A 21,585-nucleotide genomic window follows, 5' to 3' on the forward strand; every position below is an offset into this window, starting at 1 on the left:
GAGTGCATAGCTAGACACGAGGGTGAGCTAAGGTATCCAAGGATTCCCAAACACCCCCCCTCCCCCCCAAAACAAGAGCCGTGCAAGACACACGTGCAAGTAAAACACGGGGAGACGCGGGTGAACGCGATAGTCGCAGTAGCCAAAGAAGGCCTATTTTATTGTATGAAACCGTATAGATACTTATGGTACCGTATGATGTACAAAGGCAACTATGATCAGTGCTTTAAACTTCCATGCAAAGCACCAAGAGAATACCGATGTAAAGCACCAGAGCAATGCTGAGAGAGTGTAATGGAAAGAGATGAAAACTAGGGAGCATTGGACAATTACCATCTAGGCTTAGGAGCTTGTGAGCATTAGGTGACACTTAGTGCTTGGTATGCTTGTATTCCTTGCAAATTTCCATATAAAATTGGATTAGAAGTTGGGCAATACAAAACTTTGTCATCAAGTTTTTCCATTCCAAGAAATATGAGACATGGAATCTTATACCAAACATATATTTTAGCTTATGTTTTAGTTTGTATGTCTTTCAATTACAATATATAATAGATAGATTTGACATCTTCTCAAAATGTAAAACCCTTTCTCAAATTTTGCTTTTCAAAGCCCTTGTAGAAAAGGAGTGGACCATAAATTGTGTACTATACGCAAGGTTCTAGTTGGATGCAACCTTAATCAAAGTCGATGCTAGATAGAGCTGCTCTATCTAACGCCACCTGCTGACTCCTATCTGAGAAACATTTGGTAAAATTAATTGCAAACTACCTCATGTCTTTGAGTGGACATATGATTGCTGCTTAATCCCTACCTTGCCATCTTGAGAAAGGGATGGGCAAACAAAGTTTAAGTAGTGGTTATTATAGTCGTGTCACATGACTCCAGTTACTGAAGTGGGTTAACTGTACGGAAAGACGCTCCAAATCCAGCTGCCATGTTTGATGTGATAATGAGGAATCGTGAACTTTTTACAACACTAATGCACAGCTTCTATAGGTTTTGGAGGAGGGACAAGCCTTTCAGCTGGACAAAAAGGAGAAGGATCAACAGCCGGCTCTTCATCCAGCAGCATGTTTACCACTATCTCTGCAGTCCCTAAGGCCTGCAAGAAACATATGACATTTGTTCATCAAGGCTGATGATGCCCTTCCTACAAAACATTGGTAAAAAGTTTTTTAACTCCAGAGAGAAAGAGACAGAGAGTATACCAAAGAGAGGCCTTCGCCTTCATGCCCAGTTGCTAACAGAATACCTTCCAAACCTGGAATTTTACCAATCATTGGTCGACCATCTGGAACTGTACATGAGGATGTAGCAATGGTTTGTGAATTAGTATGTTTCATATGTCCCAATAAGCAAAGCACAAATAGCACAATCGTACCGTAAGGTCGATGGCCAACTCGAACTGTGCCTTCTCTTAATGCCTCAGCCAAATGGGTGCTTCCCAAAACAGGTAAGAACTTGGTAACCCTTTTCAGAATGGATTCCATGACATCATACTGCAGATTAAAATCAAATCCTGCAAACTGCCTGCTACTACCTTTTGTCAGCATTAGCACGTCGCCAACATGCAAAAAACACAGAGAGAAACATCAAAAATCTACCCCTCACATTTAAAGCAAAAAGATAACAAAGGAGCATAAACTGTCTATAAAAGAAAAGAACTGTAAGAGAAAAACGCCATCATGCACAACAGATTTCGATGCGGAAGTTCCACAATTACCAAAAACTCTTCAAAATACCGTTAAATGCCTGAAAATTAAGAATTCCATGGTGAATGTTCACTATGGTTCCATTTCACGCACCGTTCTTATGCACAAAGATTTGAATTGTTGTTACAATGCATATACAATCTGTTCCTTGGGAAAGTTCAGTGAAGTAATGCACCATGTACTCATGAATATACATCAATAGCTAACCAATTGATTTTCTGTTTTTGCAGTTCTATGTATTAGAGAGGTAATAGATACATCGCAGCTGTGAAAACCAGCAGATTAAACAGAACTAGCAAAATTTGAAATACAAGGCCTTAGCTGAACCATCCTTCCCAACAACAGATAAGCCTGAAATCCAAGAGAAACCTTGCAAAAAGGGTCATTGGGATTGACCATAACCCAGGGGATATTCTTGAACACCACTTGATTTCTAGCATCCCAAAGAGCCATCAAAACCAACCGTCTGATATATTCCAAAAAAGAACAAAGGCTGCATTTATTGCTCTACTTCCAAGTAACTCTATCATGAAAACCAGTAGCCACAGACCAAGCTTGTATTTTCTTCCAAATCACCCTTACACTTCTGCACTCCCCTAAAAGATGAAAAATCCTCTTCCTTCAAGTGACAATCGGGACAAAAAGGTGGGACAGGGACCCATTTACTAAGTCTATCTCTAGTAGGAAGCTTCCTCACAACCACTTTCCAAAAGAAGAAACTGACCCTAGCAAAGAGAGTAGCCTCCACACTTTGACAGTTACTTTTTCCATTGCAGCCAAACACCAATGAGCTTCTTCTTCTGAACTCACTCACAACAATGAGCCAGCTGCTATTGTTGTTGCAAGATGTCAGCTTCACCTTAGGCAGAGTATCCTTTACAGAGTAGTACTTGCGAAGAAACCAATGCAAGGATGCTCAACAACTTTAGCCATTGAAGTCTTGCACTATGTATTCTAGAGTCCTCTTGTGCCTCTAGAGGACTCTCAACCTCTTGCAGGACATGATAAGAGCAACTGTAACAGAACCTTCCCTACCTCCTTTGCTTGCTCTTAACCATACTCTTACAAACTCGCAGAATGGCTGCAACTTTCCCATCCCAATTGAGGATAGGGTCTCCAAAACCAAAATTAGCAGAGCTGTACATCAGCACCAGAATGTGGCACATATTGACTGAAAATGGCGGGCTGAGATGAGGAGCACAGAGGTGCTGAAATCCAGATGATCCAGATGAGCAAGTGGCAGTCCCAAGGCAGCCATTAATAGGTGTAATACTCCAAAGTAATTGGGTTCTGATGGCTAGAGAAAGAGGGTCCAGAATTTGAGGTGAATTTGGAGTCTCTATAGGTAACTATGCTTTTTGGCAATCCATGAAGCGTAAGTATGCCTTCAATAAAGATTTGTGCAACCAAAGGATTTGTAGTAGTCTTGACCGGAATCAAGTGACCAACCTTAGTTAACCTATCTACAACTACCACGACAGAATTATACCCATTGGCAGTCGTGGGAAATATGACTACAAAGTCCATGCTTATAGATTCTTATTTCATTTGCAAAATATCGAGAGGCTGAAGCTCTCCAAGCATATCGACTCTTTTTGCCTTGACCCTTTTGTTGAGCTAACATAAACATTACATGCTGAATTAGCCACTTAAACAGCCCCAAAAATGCTTAATTAATGAAAACCCTAAAATGGTGCGAAGTTCAAGAGAGTTTTAAAACGGTGCACGGTACAAGGTCCCGAAACTTTCTATAAATAGGTAGGCTCCCCTCCATTCAGCCCAATATCGATTTTGCAAGTTTCAAGTCCTCCAGCTTAACTACCCACATCCCATTCGTGAAGGACATCTCAGCCAAAGCTGCCCTTTGCTGTCTACATCAATCTGGTGCCTATTTCCAGCCTCCCCTTCGCAGTCTACACCCCCTAGAGCTGTCACATGCTCTCCTCTACACCTCAAGTGGCTGCACATCAGCCTAGTGACCAACTGCTTTGCGTTTACTGCTGATTTCAGCTTGGCAACTATTCACATTGCTGCATTTGGCCCTTCCAGCTGCCACCCTACACTCACACATCATCAAAAGGCTGCATTTGGTCTTCCCAGCTGCTGCCTAACAGTCCACGTCATCATCAAAATCTGCATTTTCTGTTTTCTCTATCCTTTGCATATCCAACATCGATCTCGCACCACACACTACTATGTTTGCTGTTGTCTAACTTCTAGAGGCTGCCTTGTTGCGTTTTGGGATCCGTCAAGAGTACGACACACTCTTCCGCTCAAAACCTCTACCTTGGTCGAGACACAAGTTCGGGGTATAGTTTTCATTCTTGCATGGTTTGTTTGCTGCATGAGCATTGTATATTTAGTATTCAATCATTTATTCAGATATCCACTGTGTTCATTGTCTCTAAGTTACCCTAACCCTGATTGTGTTCTGTTGAATTTATGTTTTGTCATACGCTTTCATTTATGTTTCCGTGTTAGGATATTTCTTCACACCTTTGACAAGTTTGATACTAGATCACATACCGTAATATATCTCCCTTCATACTTGGCCAATAATAATTCTTAACAAACAACATTAAGAGTCTTTGCATATCTGAGATGTCTAGCTATGGGGCTATCTTGTGCTTCCCACAAGAGTTTGGCCTTAACATCCTAACTCTTTGGAATACAAAGGTGATCTCGGTAGTAAAGATATCCATTGATTGGGAAGGTCACATCCACTAATGTGAGAATAATAATGAAAGTACAATCCCTAAGGTACTATAGTAATACACCCACCGACGAGTATTCACGCTCAAAAACAATCCTTCTCCAACTAAAAGGTGAAAAGTGCCCATGGATAAGGGAGCATTCACACCAAATCTAAGGAGGAACACAATAAAAGATTCAACAACACACACACACACACACACAGTCACAATGAACAAGTGGACAACAAGAGAGGAGAGAGTTGCTAGAAGGTCACATCCACTAATGTGAGAATGATAATGGTAAGTACAATCCCTAAGGTACTAAAGTATGACACCCACTAATGGCGAGTGTTCACACAGGGACAAAACCCTTCTCCAACTAGAAGGTAAAAAGTGTGGCAGTAAGCCTAAAGCCTTGCGAAAGGCCTCACACTTCTCTCTAGAGAGAGCTTTTGTAAACACATTTGCCAAGTTTTCCTGTGAAGGGACATAAACCAAGTCAATCTCCCTTGCATGGAGCCTCTCTCTGACATAATGATAATGCACCTCAATGTGCTTAGTGCAAGCATGATACTTTGGCTTTCTTCCAACTACCATGGCACTCTAACTATCAGTTAGGTAGGAGTGAAATTGTCCCACAATAAGATTGATCAAAAAGTCTTTGAACTATACACATTCCAATGTAGCTGTAAATGTTTCCCTATATTCAGCTTCACAAACTGGATGTGGCCACTGTAGACTACTTATTGCTCAACCAAGTATTACATGAATGATCAAGCATGAAACAATTACCACAAGTGATACTCGTGTGTCAAAACCACCAGCCCAATCCCTCTCTATAAATGCATGCAAGCAAAGAGAAGTGCATCTAGGATAGAAGAGGCCCAATATCACCTTCAAAATACCAAAAGACACGTTTGATTGCTTATCAATGCGTAGTACCAAGACTATGCATGAAGCATGCCAACTAAGAGCCTCCAAACTAAATATCCGGCCATGTATTACATAAATATAATAGGCATCCAATAGCTTGCTGTTAGAGAGAAGCATCAAACGAATATCCTCTATCCTAAGTGTAAACCTGTGGCCTATCTCAATTGCAATAGAGATAAGCATTCAGTCTTCCATACGAAAACACTCAAGGAGCTGCCCAATGTACTTAGAATGCCACAAAATAATGCCCCCCTCAACTGCAACAAACTATATGCCAAGATAGTAGTGTAAGTAACCAAAATCTCAAACATCAAATGCATGTTGCAATTCAGCATTTTTAAGGTTCCAATTTGTGTTTCATGACATCTAGTTAATAGCATACCATTCACATAAAGAATGACAATCAAGAGATTATTTCCATCTTTACAAATGAAAAGTATGCTTTTAATGTCTGAATTATTGAAGCCAAGAGCAATCAAATATACATGCATTTTCTCATACCATGCCCTAGGTGCCTATTTCAAACCATATAGAGCCCTAAGCAAACACCGCAATTTACTCTCCGAGCCTTTCTCAACAAAGCCAAGAGGTTGAGTGACATAAACCTCCTCACCAAGATCACCATTTAAAAAAGTAGTCTTCACATCCAACTGATACACATATCAATTTAAATGGACAACCATAGCAATAACATTGCAAAATGTGGCCATACATGAAGTGGATGCACACATCTCACGGTAGTCAATCCCATATTGATATGCATACTCGAATGGTGGTCATACATGAAGTGGGGAGTAAACCATAGAAACAAGGAATGGTTGGAACGGCCAGTAGAAAGGGTCTAACAAGTTCCAAACCCTCTGAGAAGGAGAAACGGCCAAGGAATGTTCCTTGCCGTTCCCAAGGCCATTGCCTGCCATTCCTTGTTTTAAACGACTTTTCCAAGCTTGTTGACCAAAAATTTGACATTTTTTCCAGTTTTTTCTTTTTTCTTGTGTCACACTCCTACCACATGTTCACCCATCTCCATTCCCTAGTATGCACACACACACACGCACACACACACACACTCTCTCTCTCTCTCTCTCCGTGGTTGAAGATTCAAAGTGTCAAGACAACCCACAAGCCAACCAAGAGTCCATGCAAAGTTCAAATTTGATGCATTATCAACTCTTGCAAATCACAATCAAATCCTCAATTCCAAGGTAATCATCCATTTATATTGTCTAATTTCAAGGGAAATTGGGATAACTGGGGCAATTCAGGACAATTTGGAGCTATGGGGATAATCAAGTCAATTTTGGGACACTTGGAACAGTTTGGAGCATTGAGGGGTATTGGGGCAATTAGAGGGACATTCTTTGGGTAATTTTGGGTCATGCAAGGCATATTTGGGGCACTTAAGACATGTGCCGTTCCCCCCGTTCCAATTACCCAACCTTGGGCGTTCCCCCCGTTCCAAGGGGTCCCATTCCCATTCTCATTCCCCGTTCCAAGTAACTATGGAGTAAATATCTGAAGGTATTCAATCTCATATTGTTGGGTATACCCTTTGGCAATGAGACATGCCTCGTAGGCATCAATGGTACCATCAGATCCGCCCCCCAATTTCTAAGCCCACTTTGTACCTATAGCATGCTTACCAAGAGCCAAGTCACATAACTTCCATGCGTCATTTTTGTGTATTATATATAGAATCCAACTCTAACACCATGGCTAACATCCAACGCTCACTTTGAACAGAATCATCAAAAGAAATGGGCTCTTTCTTACATGTAGCAACAAGTGCCTGTGCAACAAGATGAGATTGAGCATGCCTAGTGGCTACCTTAGCTTTGCCAAGAAAAGGAACATGTTGTTTGTTATCCCACAACGTGTCTAACAGCCATCTAGGAACATTTTTGTTTCTTGAATGGCAACCCTTTCACGATCAATAACATCCTCAGCAATATCCTAATCAATGGGTTGAATTTCGAGCTATTGATTTTCAGGCCATAATGGCTGATTTTGTTGCTGTACCCCATCAATAGGTGGCTGGAAATGACCATTTTCAGGTGCACTATGCTGAAACTAAGACAGTAAGCTGTCAAACGTATCCATCGTTCCAACAAGTGGCTAATTTTTGAATCAATGAAGGCTGACCTATTTAACTTGTATTGCAATTGGATGAAGTACACTAAGATTGCTCCAATCTCCTTCACTTTCCAATGCCTCTTGCTGTCATAAACAACCAACAAGTCTTCTTATCAGTTTGCCCCCTTGATTCACCCTTCAATTGACCCTTGGCTGGTCAAATCTAATCCAAGTCCAATTGGGATGGCTGGCTTCTTGAAATCTCTAGCAATTCCTCGAATTCCAACTTCTAATTTCAAGTATTGAGCCTTCAATTTCTTGCACAGGACCCGAGGTAGCTGCTAAACCCTAATTCCTACTATAAATTAGGATTTACGACAACAAATGTTTTGCTATCCACCTTCTATGGCTGAGATCTATTGTAAATGGCTGAGAAAGGTTGAGGGAATGACTGTAGATGAGAGAGAAATTTCTGCTTTGTATCACGAGAAAAGCGTTGTAGCTACTGCCAACACTCCCAGGACTACACTAGATGTGGTCACCTACAGCTAACACTGGCTGGAATGTTGTTGCTAATTGTAGATTGGGCCAAGGAACCAATTGCTAGCAGCCAAAAGCCCTCCCCCTATTGTCACCTAGCCTTGGGCCGGTCCTGCATGGTTGAAAGTCAAACCAGCAGCACATCCCTAGTCTCTCACAGCTTCCTTTGCCTCCAAAATGGTTGGAATGATCTTCCAACAGCCTCCCACAACCTTTCCCTCAATTGATGGGAAAGTTTGCCACTTGGCAACTTTCTAAATGGATTTTCTATGAGAATTTTCCAATTCTACGGACGTTAATACGTTGTGTCACCACTTCTAGAGTTAGTTCTAGAGTTAAATGAACTCTAGTTAAGTTAGGCATAGGTCTAACTTACTTAAGACCTATTGTACTTTCATTCTATCATTCTAGCATCTTTTGAGTGTGGAACTACTACCCACTCTTGCTCATTGTCTTGTACTCACTTTCTCTCTTCCTCCATTTCCAACATTTGGTATCAGAGCAGCTTCTATGCGCGGATCTTAAACAACCATAGTCAACAAGTGCTGCTCTGCCAAGTTCTTGCTGCAGCTAGCCAACGTTCAACAGCCCGAGCAAGAGAAGTTGTTGTTTTGGAGCAGGTGCTACCGTTGTTTTCAGCCTACATGCAATCCCATATGTAGTCTTACACTTAACTCTACACACATAGCCTCTCTCAGCCCTACTCGTAATATTCTCAACCTTGCTCGCCATTTTCTCAGCCCTACCCACCATTTTTTGCCGATCTAAGAAAAAACGCAAAAACCCTAATTTTCCAAATTTTTGTAATTTCTCATCCGTCTTTCTCGTCTCATATCTAATTTCAAAAAAAAATCAATTTCTCACACTCCATGTCAAGAAATTTGGGGATTTTTAGTCAACTTTTCCAATTTCTAAAATTTCTTCGAGGAAAGTTGAGGCTTTTGTGCATATCTTCTCATCTTCCTCTTGTTGCTCTTGCAAAGCAATCAACCTATCATCATCTTTTTCTTTGTTGATTATTTCCAATGTCACCTCCATCTTCTCATAAGCCCTATCCTTTATCTTTGTCACAAGTCTCAAGTTAGTATGTATGTAGACCAACTTCTCTATATGTGAGGGCTTCAACTTATTTCTTTCTCTTTGTGTGTATAAGTGAAAAATTGCTCCAATTCCTTTCTCAAGGGGATGCACAACTCCCTTGGAAATAGAACCCGAAAAGCAAGTTGTTGCAATTTGAGATGCTAGCACCAAAAGCTTCCAACCATGCATCACTTTTCCTCCTGTGCAATTGCATGTGAACAGGAACCACACTCAAACCTATATACATAAAGCTCATCCATGATCACACCTTGTAGATCCAAATCATACTTTGTGTACCGTTGCACTACCTCCATCCATCCATTATTCACCTCTTTATCACTCTCTTGGTTTTTTCCTTGCCATAGAGGATGCAAAATATAGACTGTTGCATGCAATGGTGAATGCATCATCTTCCAATGATCAATGCAAAACTTTTAATTTCATTGAATCTTGCAGAATCCACATCATTCAAAGACTCCATCTTCTCTACCATGCGATCTGTAAGCGCTCATAAATCAGTCCCATCATGGCATCTTCTCTATCAGCCACAATATTTTTAAGATGGGGCCACAAATTTCCACAATCAGCCTTGCATTCTCCCAAAACATGGGTCCCAAAATTATGGCTGCAATCTCCTGGCCTTTAATTGTACGGGCAACTTTAAGCCTTTGCCATTTTGGGCCTAGAACCATTCTTCGCAAGTCATTATACACTCGGGGATCCAACAAATTAGACAACACAATATACATGTATACAAATCTGGTGGTAGCAGCCTTCAAAAGCTATGCAAATCTGGTGGTAGCAGCCTTCAAAAGCTCCTTTTGACTATACTTTCCAAACAAAGAAAGAATGGTTGGTCTTTTTGTGATGAAGCTCACAATTTTTGTGCCTTGCTCCAAGACTAGTCCAATCCGGTGAATTTTGCCAATGTCTTCAAACAGCAAGTCCAAACAATGGCAAGTACGTCTATTAAAAAAGATGAAAGGCCATTCTTGCTCAATTAAGTTACCAGCAACAATGCAATTAGATGTATTATCCATGCATACCTGAACCACATTCTTTGGCTCCACATCCAAAATTATATCTTTCAAAACACTAAAAATATATTCTCTTAATTTGTAGTGGCGACTAGTATCAATAGACTTTAGAAAGATAGTGCCATGGATGTAAGTAGCCATGACATCAATAATAGCTCTACGCCTATTATCTAACCATCCATCGCATGCAATAGTACATCCATACTTTTTCCATTTCTCCCACACACCATATAAATCCTTGTCAATGCATTTCACTTCTTCCAACAACTCTCTTTCTGTCAAAAGTGGTGCAAAAATGAAAGCATAGACAAATGCTGAAATAAACTACTAAACACAAGACAAAAGAGAAAGAAAATAGAAGAACACTGCAAAGGAAGAGAACTTAGTAATGTGCTCAGGAAATGGAATCCATATACCAAACACAAGAATGGCACATACAACAATGAATCACTGGCTGTGTGGGCACCGGCACTAGCTCCTCTCTCCAACAAGAAAACCACCTGAAGAATGATGATGACTAAATGGGAGGAGGAGCCACATTATAAATAGGCCCAAAAAATGCCAATTATGGCAACTGGTCGACCAGCATTTAATGCTGGCCAATTGGCATTAAATGCCACATGCCACACAAAAAATCACTCAAATAATGACTAGTGCACATAACCCAACTGGCATGCATAGACTCACACATGAGCTGACAATCCTGCTAACACCCTCTCTCAAATTATGGGTGAACTGACACAATACAATGATACAATTATAATGACTCATCACAGTCCATACAACATAGAACCACCAGAGTAGAACCATGGATACCCAAGCATTGGATGATCAGGCCACCACCAAGGTGCCTCGAAGAGAATCTAATGTCGATGTTGACTATATCAAGGCTTGAAAATAGAGAAGAATCACAACAGATCTCTGTGTCTATCAATAATGTCTCACGAGAGCATACAAGACCATCCTAGCAAAAATGCATCTGAACATATGTGACCGTGGATTCTTCACCTTTGGCCAAGACCCCCAAAGAGTTTCCTCATGTAAGCTCAAACTAGGAGCCAATCCCGCTCTCTGTCAAATAACCAGCTTATCATGAACCTGGATGTCAATCCCAGCTCCATGAATTGAACTTGTCAAACTTTGGTCAATGCATCAAGGATGTCCCTCTCTAAAACCTATGCACCTATGTAACCGGCCTGTTCACTGAAAGGGCGGTAGTGTATAACCAAAATATATAAATGCTTTCACCCAATTCACAGTCGCCCACTTTACCTGAACTTAAAGACACAGAATCAAGAAGAAATATAGGAAGCTAGAATGCTCCTGTTGCCACACAGACACCCTGTTGGCCCCTAAGTCAGGCGCCCCTTGTGGTATTTCTTTATTTTTAGATAGAGAGAAAGTACAATGGGCTGTCTTTCACCTATTCTGGGTGAAAATTAGGTAGCATAACAGTACAATTACTGACCCAAAACAAGTTGACCAGGAGGGGAAACTCTACCCAAGTCTGAAACTTCTGGTTGGAGTGCAGAATTGACCGTTTCAGCCCGCTATAATTACTGGTTCAAACCTGTTTTGAAACCTGTTTTCAGCTCATACTGTTCCCTGTACTGTTCAGCCCATTGTAATTACTGGTCCGTACCTGTTTTGAAACCTGTTTTCAGCTCACATTGTTCCCTGTACTGTTCTCCAACTTCTGTGCCAAATGCCCCTTGATTCTAACATCAATTGGGCTCTGAAATAACCTCTAAACAGTCCAAAATCAGTACTGACTTGGTGTTGTTTCAGACACTTGCTTGGTGAGGTTACCACCCTCACTTGTTCCTGCTTGGTGCCAGCAAACAACTGATCTTGTTCCTAGAGAAAGGAGGCTCTTGCCTCATGCGAAAACAACATATTCCCACACAATTATACATGAATCAGAAGAAAGGCCCTCAACTGAGGCATATCCATAAATATCAGGGGAAGAGAAAGAGAAAGTAGGGAGCAAGCTCAACCCTCTGTGCATCCTAGACAAGGTAGGCCAGCTCTCAATAGCTCTCCATCTGCAGCTATCCATCTTCCCTTTCACAAATGAGCCCCCAATACCCAAAAAAACTGCACGCCAGCCCCTCTTTAAAGAGGTAAGTGCACAAATTTGTGCCAAATGGCAGCACTGAAAGGTATTTCCCGTTCTAGCCTTCCGGTCTAAAATTCTCCATCCTCGGTGCAAAATTTGACCTCGGCACAGACCAGAAGATTAATCCTCATGCAAAAACGAAAATAATGACGCGAACAGATTCTAGGGTCCAAAAATAGTAACTTCCTAAATTTTAGGAATTGCTTCCATTGCATCCCCACTAGTCTTCTAACCATCTTTGCAAACTATGGCTACATCCAAATTTATAATGTAGCTCAACTGAAAGTGAATTTTCACTGATGACCCCACATGGACTAATCTCTTGGACATTTGTCCATCTTCACTTTGAACTAGTCTCTTCCGAGCTAGTTCTTCAGCACACTTGTCCATACACACTTTCACAAGTCTCTTCCAGGCTTGTCAATCTACAGTGCCATCAGTTTCTTCCAGACTTGTACTGGACCTTAGCTGTCCAGTCTTGACTCACTAGACATTCCTGTCCGTTTCACATACTGGCCATGCAACTCAGGCGTTTAGATTTTAAGAGGGATCCTTCCAAAACGAAAAACCAAATAAAGTATGCAATAGAGAAATCAACAAAAAAGGTAATAGTTGTCACAGTCTTGTGACATACCTCCCTCCACAAGACTGTGACAACCTGTATACCTATATAGATGAGGCTCAGCTACCCCATCTCACCACCCTCTCACACTCCCTCTCTAGCACTAGAGAGTCGTAAGGAATGACCACATCACCTGGACTAAAAAGCATCAAAGGAAGGGGCAGTCAAGCCCTTCCCTCAATCTGAAGAAGTGGATCCCTGTTGCGCCTTGGACTTTCTCTTGGCAATAGAATCGGAGTCGGAGTCTAAGAAAGAGGATGACTCATCGAAGGAGTCTCCATTCCACTTCTTCTTCTTCTCCTTCTTTTTCTACAAGGCTGTTAACTCCTTGCAATCCTTCCGCAAGTATCCCTTCTTACCACGATGATAACAATGGGCCTTCGACTTTTTATTCCTGTCACCCATCTCGGAAGCTATAAAAATCTCACTAGAACCTCCATAATGAGACGAAAGCCTCCCTTATAGACGCAAAGATGCCTCAAGGCTCATGCTCAAGCAGTATCTAGAGCATATGTGTAAAGCTCACAGTCGTGAGAATATCTGTGTCCACAAAGCATTCGTTACTCCATCAAACTCCGAGGAGAGCTTGTAGAGTACCGTTTCCACTAGATGTCCCTCGGGAAAGGCAGATTGCATGTGTCGAAGCTAGTCCTATACCTATGTAACATGGAGTAAAAATGATTGAATGGTGTCCTTCGGCTCAAACTTCATTTGTTGAAGTTGTCCATAAAGGTCACAGCACGCATGGAGGAAGGCATCTCGTACATCATCTAAAGCTTCGACCATAGTTCTAATCATGTCCTACAGGAGGTAACTGTCAATAAAAGTTTTTTTAGGAACACACCAAAGTAATGTAGAATACACACGTACATCATCAAAATCCCATGTAAGCACAGCTTCCTTATGGTTATCCTCATCAAAATCGTTGGGAAGAGGAAAAGAACGCTAGGGCCAAGGAATAGCTCTACTGAGAATGTACCAAGTCCATTTCTGCACAAACCAAGCTTTCATCGCAACACTCCATGTAAGATAGCTAGGTCCATGTAACTTATCATCTGTAGAAGTGCACAGAGGAGCCATTGGGAGAGGATAAGAAGAGAAGATAGAGAATAGAAGGTATACAGAGGGAATACAACCAAACCAACAGCAAAGACTTCACAAAATGAGAATTCACATGTGGTGCAATCAAAAACCTGATTAGAAACGAAGGCCATCTGCTGCAAAATGAAGAAAAAACAGTCAAAATTTGCTAGAAACAGCAAAAACAGCCTGAACAAACAGGCGCCCAACCATGATTAAGAGTAGAAAATGAAAAAAACAAGCTGATGGAGCATTTAATGCAGCAAACTGATTATTGCAGGCTGAAATCCGAGCCAAGGATGAAAACGCAAGTTGCCGGTCTGAAAAATGCAGACCTAATCAACAAGGGGAGAAAAACCTGTGAAAAATAGCAGCAAGAACATTGATCCTGCAATCTAATACCATGTCAGAATTGGTGCAACAATGGAAGAATAGACAAGTGCTGAAAAAAACTGCTAAACACAAGACAGAAGAGAAAGAAAATAGAAGAACATTGCAAAAGAAGAGAACTCAGAGATGTGCTTGGGAAACGGAATCCATATACCAAACACAAGAATGACGCGTACAACAATGAGTCACTAACTGCATGGGCACCAGCACTAGCTCCTCTCTCCAACAAAAAGACTACCTGAAGAATGATGATGAGTGAATGGGAGGAGGAGGAGGAGCCACAGAATAAATAGGCCCAAAATATGCCAAATATGGCAGCTGGTCAGCCAGCAATTAATGCTAGCCAACTAGCATAAAATGCCACAAATGCCACACAAAAAATCACTAAAATAATGCCTATATAGTGACTAGTGTGCCCAACCCAACTAGCATGCACAAACTCACAGATGATCTAATAATCCTGCAAACACTTCCCCGCAATGCATTATAACTTGGGGGCTTATAGCTAGAGCCCACCTCCCCAATTGCTTCCAACATTGTCTGAAAATACACAAGCTTTACTTCAAACTCTGCGATGTCCTTTGCATAAAAGAATCTGCAGACAACCATGTTTGCATTCTTTCATGCTTGTAAAGCCCATGCCTATGCAAGATTGCAACTACTGCTAACACCAAGTCTTTGTTTTTTGGTAGAACAAACCACCTGTGAATGTGGCATACCTCCTTCATCATTTGGAGTTGTGGAAGCATCAACAAACTCATACAAATCGATAACCTCAACATCAACATTTGCACCTAGTGCACTTGCAACAAGTCCAATACGCAATCACCACACAATTTCTTTTACATCAGCAAGAGAACATTTGCATCTCTCAACCTCAAAACCTTTCAAGCCCAAAATATGTGCTCTTATGTGGGTTGGACCACCATCCCATTCATGGGCACAAAAATTGCACCTCATCGTGCACATGCCACACTGGAGTTTATTGACTACGGTCACATACTCCCATTCACATCTCTTTCTTCTTCCCATGGCTACAGCCTGCAATCACCAATGAAGTAAACTTTGAAGAAGTGTGTTTAAAGTAACCTTCAAACTTGGAGCAAAAAGTGATTGAAATTTGAGACTAGAGAAGCAGTAGTTTTAACATGCACTCCACAGTGAAAATTTGCAGCAGTTCAGCCTGTAGGAAATAGCAATTCAACAATCACTTTTGAGGAGTTAGGAGTCAAGAAAGCAGTCATTTTTTCCCAGGACAACAGTCGTTTTTGCCAAGACAACAATCCTCAATTCATTGTTGAGGAATCAACTGTCACTTTTCACAAAGGCTTCAGGACAGCAGTCGTTTTTTCCTACAAGAGTCAATTTTGCTAGATAACAAGTTGCCTGGACCCTACAAGGTTAAATCGCAGCAGCTATGGGGACGCTATGATATAATCGTAAAATTTTGGGCACTTAGGACTTTTTTTTTTTTGGCAAGACAAGTATGTTATGAATAACATACTTTCATACTTTTCATATATTTGCAAAGAATGTTATCCGAAACATACTTGGCCGACGAGACAAGTATGTCATGCATAACATACTTCATTCTTTTCAAACATTTGCAAATGTTTATTTATCCAAACATACGAGTATGAAAAAAACTATGCTCTAAGGAATACACACACTATACTTCAGCTTTGAAGTATTTGGTTATAGACTTTTGCTCATTTCTGACAACATGGCCCGTCGAGAAACAATGATCAGAGCAACATCCTTAGTATCCTCACTTAGGAGAACAAGCTTGATGGCTCCAACTACCAGTTATGGAGTTTTGTGGTCTGAAATCTTCTTGTTGTGAAGGACATGTGGAACTATGTTATAGGTAACTTGCAATGACCAGGAGGTCTCACACCTCAAAAACGTCAGCGTCACACCCAAGGATAGGTTGTTGCTATTGTTGCTGCTGCCCCTCCCCCTCCTACGAAGGATCAGAGGAAATGGGATTCAAAGGGTGCTCATGTACTTTCCTTGATAGCATTGATAATAAAAAGGGCCATCATTCCACATACTCTATCTTGCAAAACCTCAAAATCAGCATGGGACATACTTTAGCATATATTTGCTGCCCACAATGAGGCCAAGATCTCCTATCTTCACAAAGAGTTGGCAAATGTAAACATGGATGAGAGTGATAGCATGACAAATCACCTTACTCATACACAGGATTTGTGTGAGCAACTACTCAATGTTGATGAGATTATTTAGAATGCTCAATTGGTGAACATCACACTAAACTCTCTTTTAGAACCATATATTGGTTTTCACACCTCTTTGATGTTGTCATTGAGAGGGGGCAACATCCCCTTACTTTTGTGGAGTTGAAAGGCCTCTTGTTACAAGAGGAGCAAACTCGAAAGAATGTTGCTAGTCTTATGTCCGCTATGTAGAATGTGAAGCTTTGGCATGCCCATTATGGATATATAAGCTTTGGGAGTTTAATGTCCCTTCAAAGGTATCACATGGTAGATGCATTGCCTCCAATGGAGACTCCACCTCCTCATGCATAAGAGGGATATATTTTGGGCAAGATGTTCATGTTTTCCTTCAAAAAGAATGTAGTACATGCTATCCGAAAAATGCAGCTTATTCACTCTGATATTTGTAGTCCCAGGAGGACATGTGCACTTGGGGGTTATCTTGACTTTGTTATATTTATTGATGACTACTCACCGTATACGTGGGTGTATGGCCTGAAGGCCAAATCTAATATATTCATACACTTTAAACATCTTGTGGCAAAGCTTGAGGCTAAAACTGGTTTAAAAGTGCAAACACTTCACACAGATAGAGAGTGGAAGTACATGTCTCATGCATTTGAGACATATTTGTTGGATCGTGGCATTACGCATCAAGCCCCTGTTAGAATGACTCCTCACCAAAATGGAGTTGCTGAAAGGAAGAATCGCACTCTTATGCAAATGACTCATATGTTAAAAAGCAAGAGACTACCACATAAATTTTGGTTAGAAGGGTTTCAATGTGCCAATCATGTATTAAATAGGGCACCTACAAAAGGCTTTGAAGATAATCACTCCATTTGAGGCTTAGCATGATGGAAAGAAACTCAAAGTTGACTACTTTCCGATATTTGGTTGCATAGCCTACGTACATGAACCAAAAGAGCTTCGTGGAAGGCTTGATGATAAGGATGTAAAATGCATTTTTATTGGCTATAGTTTGGAAAGCAAAGGCTATCACGTGTATAACCCAAGCACAAAGAAGGCATTTGTCAATAGGAATGTCATGTTTGCTGAAAATGCAGCATTTTCTCATTACCAATTTCAAAAACCAGCCACACATGACATTGGTGATGTTTTTGAAGGCCTTTTCCTACTTTCTTTGAGGTCCATGCCTACTGTAAATGGTAGCATAGACCTATTACAACAAGTTGTTGTTGCTCCATATGTTCCCGAACAACAGGGTATTGATGAAGGTTTGCCACATGCAATGGAGACAGCAGTTCAACATGAAAGGGCTAATGTAAATGCAGCAAAAACAATCCTGAGATGGCTGTTACAAACTCTCCAGGAAATAGATGCTTGTGATGAGCATGTGTTTATGCGCTCACTATTGAATGATGATGAGCCTACTTCCTTCGACGCAAGATGTGCATTGAATGCAAGATATGCAAGAGGAGTTGACTCCATTGCCACTAACTTTACATGGGATCTTGTGGATCTACCACTTGGCAAGAAGGCCATTGCCACTAAGTGGGTTTTCAAACTCATGTAGAGGATAATAGAATTGGATAATTCTTTTGTTTTAGCAAATTTTTTTAAATTATTTCCCCTCTCCTCCAGCCGACTGTCGAGCTGGAGGAAGAGGGGAATAGCAAGAGATGCAAGCTCCTTGCTGGAGCTTGCCTAGGCAAGGAGGCATGCCCGTCGACGCGTGGGGGAGGAAGGATCCTATCCCCTCCCCCTATTTAAATCACGGCTGCTAGTGGCTATGGTAGCCTTGGGGAAGAGAAGGAAGAGAGGGCCGCCTTGAAGCTGTACGCAGTTTTGAATCCGTGAGGTAGAGAGAGAAGAGTGACGCGACGCTACGCCATCCCGACGCTCTGAATTCGTGAAGCCCTTCGTCAGCGCCATACCAACAGCCGACGGATGACTGTCTGCCCCTTTTCCCCCACGTGCAAAAGTTCCAGAAAGCTTCTAGAAGCTTCTAAGGGGCTTCATAAGTCCCCCCTTTCCCCCCAATAAAAGTTTGACCTTAAAGGTCTTAATCGCCCCCCCCCCCCCCGTGTTTTAAATCCCCCTTAGGTCCCCTTTCCCATAGCCTTTAAGGCTACCCCTTTTCCCCCCTGGAATTTCCCCCCTAAGGGCCCCCCCCTTAGCCCTTTTTCCTTCCCCCCCCCCTTGGACTTTCTCCCTTAGGACTTTATAAAGCCCCTTTTTTCCCCCAAGAAAGGGTTTTTTCCCAAAAATCCCGTGAGAGGCCTTAAGTGGTCTTTGAGGCTCTTTTTTCAACCCCCTCAAATTTCCCCTTGAAGCTCTATAAGCCCTTTTTCCACCAAAATATGTTACCTTAAAGTCTCTTCCTTCCCGGATCTTAAATCCCTTTAAGGGCCCCCTTAGGCCATGCAAAAATAACCCATCTAGCTCTCCCATACCTTGTTTTTTTCCCCCACACATAAAAAAAGAAAGAGAATGTTGAGGATCTTTTGACACCTTCCTTTCCCACTCAAAAGCCCTCTAAGGGATTCTACACCTTTTATTCCCCGTTCGTGTAGGTCTTTATAAGGCTATTAAGCCTTTCCCATGGCTTTAATGGGTCTTATTTGCGAAAGATTTTGAAATACCCCCTTTCGAAATCCCTACTTCAAGGAGGAAGCCTTCTAAAGCTACTTTCGACGGGCAGTACAAGTTATTGCAAAAGGGAGCCATAGTGGAATTTCAAAAAGGAGTTGTAAACCTGCATCCACGACAGAAGGACTGCAGTCACGATGCCTCCTAAGAAAGCCCAAGGCGCAGCCACAGGAGGATTGTCTCCTAGCATCCACGTAGACATCTCACCCCAAGCCCAGGTTTTCATTCCTAATTTTTATTTGGTATTGTTATAATTCAATCGTGCAAAGGATAATTGTTGGAAATAGGATGCATTCTTCGTCTTAAATGCTTTAGAAAAATTAGCTCACGACGGAGGAATTTATTCATTAATATTTTCAATAAAACAAGCAAAGTAAAGAGAGCATATATGCATTTCTAGTAAATAGCTTTATGCAATGCAATGAATTAAAATTAGATTAATGTCCATTGTTACAGAACGGAATTAAAATAGTATACCTCATTTAAACATGGAAGTATATACTGCATATCGCATTATTAACCCATATCCTCTTCGCAATGAATCACCATGGAAAGTGCTAGGAATCCTTAGGAAAGTGCAAGACATGAAATGATTCTTACGATGCGTAACTCTAGGCAATTATCGTTTGTCAACTACATAAGTTATCAAGTAAAAGATTGTTTGTTTAGCATGAATTTTGTTCGCAAGTTATAGGAAGATTAGTTGGAATTAACCTAACCTATGCCTAACCTTAATCGATAAGTTAAGGTTGAAAAATCAATTTACGAGTAGACAACGAGTCATGTGTTTATGAAATGTTAACGTAACTATCTTCAAGAGTTAAACAAATTAGCACAAACCTAAATACCTAAATCCCGGAGTACTCGTTTAGAATGAGTTAAATTCCAAGAAATTCACTAGGAATTAATACGTGACCTAATCGTACGTATTGCTAAAACTAAAACTTATATACCCTAAATACTTGTCCACATTCACCGAATGTAGGGACAGTGAAACGTACGTGTATTTTCCAAGGGGGGGAGAGACTTGCATTTACATGCTTATAGTGATTCAAATTAAGCTAGTGATACAAACAGTAGGCAATCTACTAGTGGATACTGTTTCTTTCTAGACTGTTCATGTATTTCATGGCTAAGCAAGAAACAGCTTATAGTGGGTAAAAGGCACCTTGCACATCAATAATGGAATCTGTTTGGTTGCACAAATTATTGGTTGATCTACATATACCTTTGGAGAGACCTACACCCATTCTTTTTGACAATCAAAGTGCTATTGCAGTAGCACATAATCTTGTGCTTCATGCTCGCACGAAACATATTGAGGTGCATTACCATTATATTAGAGAGAGATGTTATGCAAGAGAGATCAACTTAATGTATGTATCCACACAGGAAAGTGTTGCAACCATTTTCACCAAAGCATTACCTCGTGAGAAGTTTGAGGCTTTTCAAAAGTCCTTGAACTTGCTACCCTTTGGTGCTTGATCTTCCTGTACTTCTACCACATTGGCATTGCAAGGGGATGTTAGAATTTGCCAATTCTATGGATAGTGTCTAATGTTTTAGTTAGTTGGTTTATAATGTGAACACAACTACATTGATAAGTTGTGTCACCACTTCTAGAGTTAGTCCTAGAGTTAAGTGAACTCTAGTTGAGTTAGCCATAGGTCTAACTTACTTAAGACCTATTGTACTTTCACTCTATCATTCTAGCACTTACATATTTTGAGTGCGGAATTGCTGCTCACTCTTGCTCATTGTCTTGTGTTCACTCTCTTTTGCTCTCTTCCTTCATTTCCAATGTTTTTTAGCCGATTAAATTAACTTTCAAAATTAGTGGTTCTTAAAATTAATTTAATCATAAAATTTTAAAAATACCCGTCCACAATTTAATAGGCTAGGCAATTTTGACTCCCATGTTGTCTTGACCATTAATTGACCTCTATGGCAATTAATTAATTAATGCATACTTCCTAGTATCATCACTAACACTTAGTGGTCAAATAAATGTCCTAAGTGTCACAACTCTATAGAAACAGAATTTGTATCCTTTTTCATTAATTTGTCTATATAATGATTTATTGAATTTGTTTCCTTTGCATTAATTAGATATAAAGAAAAGCGCATTGGAGTTGGCCACTGATGAGTGGTCACATGTTATGGTGGACCCACACGGTGGGTTAGAAAAAAAATAGATCACACTTCCAACTATATGGCCCGATTGGGCGCCTATGACCAGAACTCACGTATATCAAGGTTAGACTCGCACACAGAAAGGATTGATGCCTTGAAGTGTGGGCTAGATCCGCCAAAACAGACAGTTACAATCAACAAGATGGCATGATCATGAAATGCTTGTACAAAGTGCATGTGTGGACTGAAAGCTTGAAATGCACATTTCTTTGCATAGGAAAGTCACATGAAGATTCTGATACCGTTTTTGCAATGTA

The 21,585-nt window shown here is 40.9% G+C and overlaps 1 protein-coding gene and 1 pseudogene across 1 annotated transcript in view; both read right to left on the reverse strand.

Moving 5' to 3' along the window:
• Positions 1 to 569: 569 nt before the first annotated feature.
• The window catches only part of LOC148029320 (FAD-dependent oxidoreductase family protein), a 59,941-nt gene continuing 38,925 nt past the window's right edge, over positions 570 to 21,585 (reverse strand). The window contains exons 7-9 of the mRNA XM_087688097.1: positions 1,385 to 1,543; positions 1,212 to 1,300; positions 570 to 1,105 (exon numbers count right to left, since the gene is read on the reverse strand). Coding sequence (XP_087544223.1) covers positions 980 to 1,105; positions 1,212 to 1,300; positions 1,385 to 1,543 — 374 coding nt within the window. The 3' untranslated portion in view covers positions 570 to 979. The remainder of the gene's footprint in view (positions 1,106 to 1,211; positions 1,301 to 1,384; positions 1,544 to 21,585) is intronic.
• LOC148029321 (uncharacterized) lies at positions 8,846 to 15,554 on the reverse strand (annotated as a pseudogene).

The sequence above is a fragment of the Lygodium microphyllum genome, chromosome 11 (genome assembly GCF_053477565.2).
Source record: "Lygodium microphyllum isolate KBCC chromosome 11, Lygodium_microphyllum_v1.1.10, whole genome shotgun sequence".
NCBI classification, from domain to species: Eukaryota; Viridiplantae; Streptophyta; class Polypodiopsida; order Schizaeales; family Lygodiaceae; genus Lygodium; species Lygodium microphyllum.